At 63.0% G+C, this 1,207-nt stretch overlaps 1 protein-coding gene across 1 annotated transcript in view; it reads left to right on the top strand.

The window, feature by feature from the left end:
* Window positions 1-1,207, top strand: part of LOC109118597 (methylcytosine dioxygenase TET2-like) — a 1,909-nt gene that overhangs the window by 88 nt on the left and 614 nt on the right. Inside the window, exons 2-3 of the mRNA XM_019210216.1 lie at window positions 428-633; window positions 834-1,205. Coding sequence (XP_019065761.1) covers window positions 428-633; window positions 834-1,205 — 578 coding nt within the window. The remainder of the gene's footprint in view (window positions 1-427; window positions 634-833; window positions 1,206-1,207) is intronic.

Below are 1,207 nucleotides of genomic sequence, written 5' to 3'. Positions count from 1 at the left end.
GGGGGGGGGGGGCGGGGGGTACCGGGGATCGAACTCGGGCCCTTGCACTTGCAAGGTAGGCGGCGAAGCCACCGAGCTAAATCCCCGGCTGCTTTGTATTTTTAAATAAATATCACCCTTTGTCTTAAGAACACTGTCCCATCTCCCATCGCAACTCGGATTCTACCGCGTTTTAATTTTGTAACAAATACGGCGGCGCACCAGGCCACAGGCAAAGGAAGCTTCTGTGAGATCCGTTCGCCCCTTCTAGGGCCTTAGCAGTCGGGCCAGGAGCTGGCTAAGAACACACCTGCCTTTGGGGGGGTCTGACAAAAGCGCCCGAAGTGCAGGCTGCCGAAGGGACAGGGCTGTGTTTGTTGGGAGACTCGGCTGGGACAGCACAGATGCCCGGGCTGCCTTAGACGTGTGTTCCGATCGTCCTGAATAGCCACAGGCCACAGCCACAGCTGCCGCCACAGCGAGCCCCCCAGGGCCCCCAGCCGGAGCCTGCCGGCGCCTACTCCCCTGGCGGCCCCGGCCTGTACATGAGACGGCCCAGCCCAATCAGTCCGTACCCCAGCTCCTGCCACGCAGCAGACATGTACAGAGGCGCCAGCCCCATGAGCATCTATTCCTCCTCACCCCAAGCTGCAGGCCACAGCCACAGCTGCCGCCACAGCGAGCCCCCCAGGGCCCCCAGCCGGAGCCTGCCGGCGCCTACTCCCCTGGCGGCCCCGGCCTGTACATGAGACGGCCCAGCCCAATCAGTCCGTACCCCAGCTCCTGCCACGCAGCAGACATGTACAGAGGCGCCAGCCCCATGAGCATCTATTCCTCCTCACCCCAAGCTGCAGCTTCATATTTGAGTTCTAACGCCATGGCCCCCTACCCCGGGCTCTTAAATTCGAATAGCCAGTACCCAGCCTATCAGTGCAACGGGACCGCGTCCATGGACAGCTGCCCACCGTACCTGAGCCCCTACTCTCCCCAGTCCCAGCCCATGGACCTGTACAGGTACCCGAGCCCAGAGCACCTCGCTAAGCTAAACCTCCCACCCATCCACACCCTGTACCAGCAGAGGTTCGCAAACACCCAGAGTTTCCCCTCCAAGTTCTTGGGCTGCGGCAACCTGACTGGGCAGGGCGATGCCTTCGGCGCCTGCCCCGTGCGGCCCAGCGTCCACCACGCGGGACCCTACCCGCCTTACGCCACCCACGAGATGGACGGC

This window comes from Fukomys damarensis, unplaced genomic scaffold, assembly GCF_012274545.1.
Source record: "Fukomys damarensis isolate Sample0158 unplaced genomic scaffold, DMR_v1.0_HiC HiC_scaffold_25, whole genome shotgun sequence".
NCBI lineage: Eukaryota > Metazoa > Chordata > Mammalia > Rodentia > Bathyergidae > Fukomys > Fukomys damarensis.
Note: the sequence above shows the minus strand (reverse complement) of the source record. Positions and strands in the feature narration are given on the sequence as shown.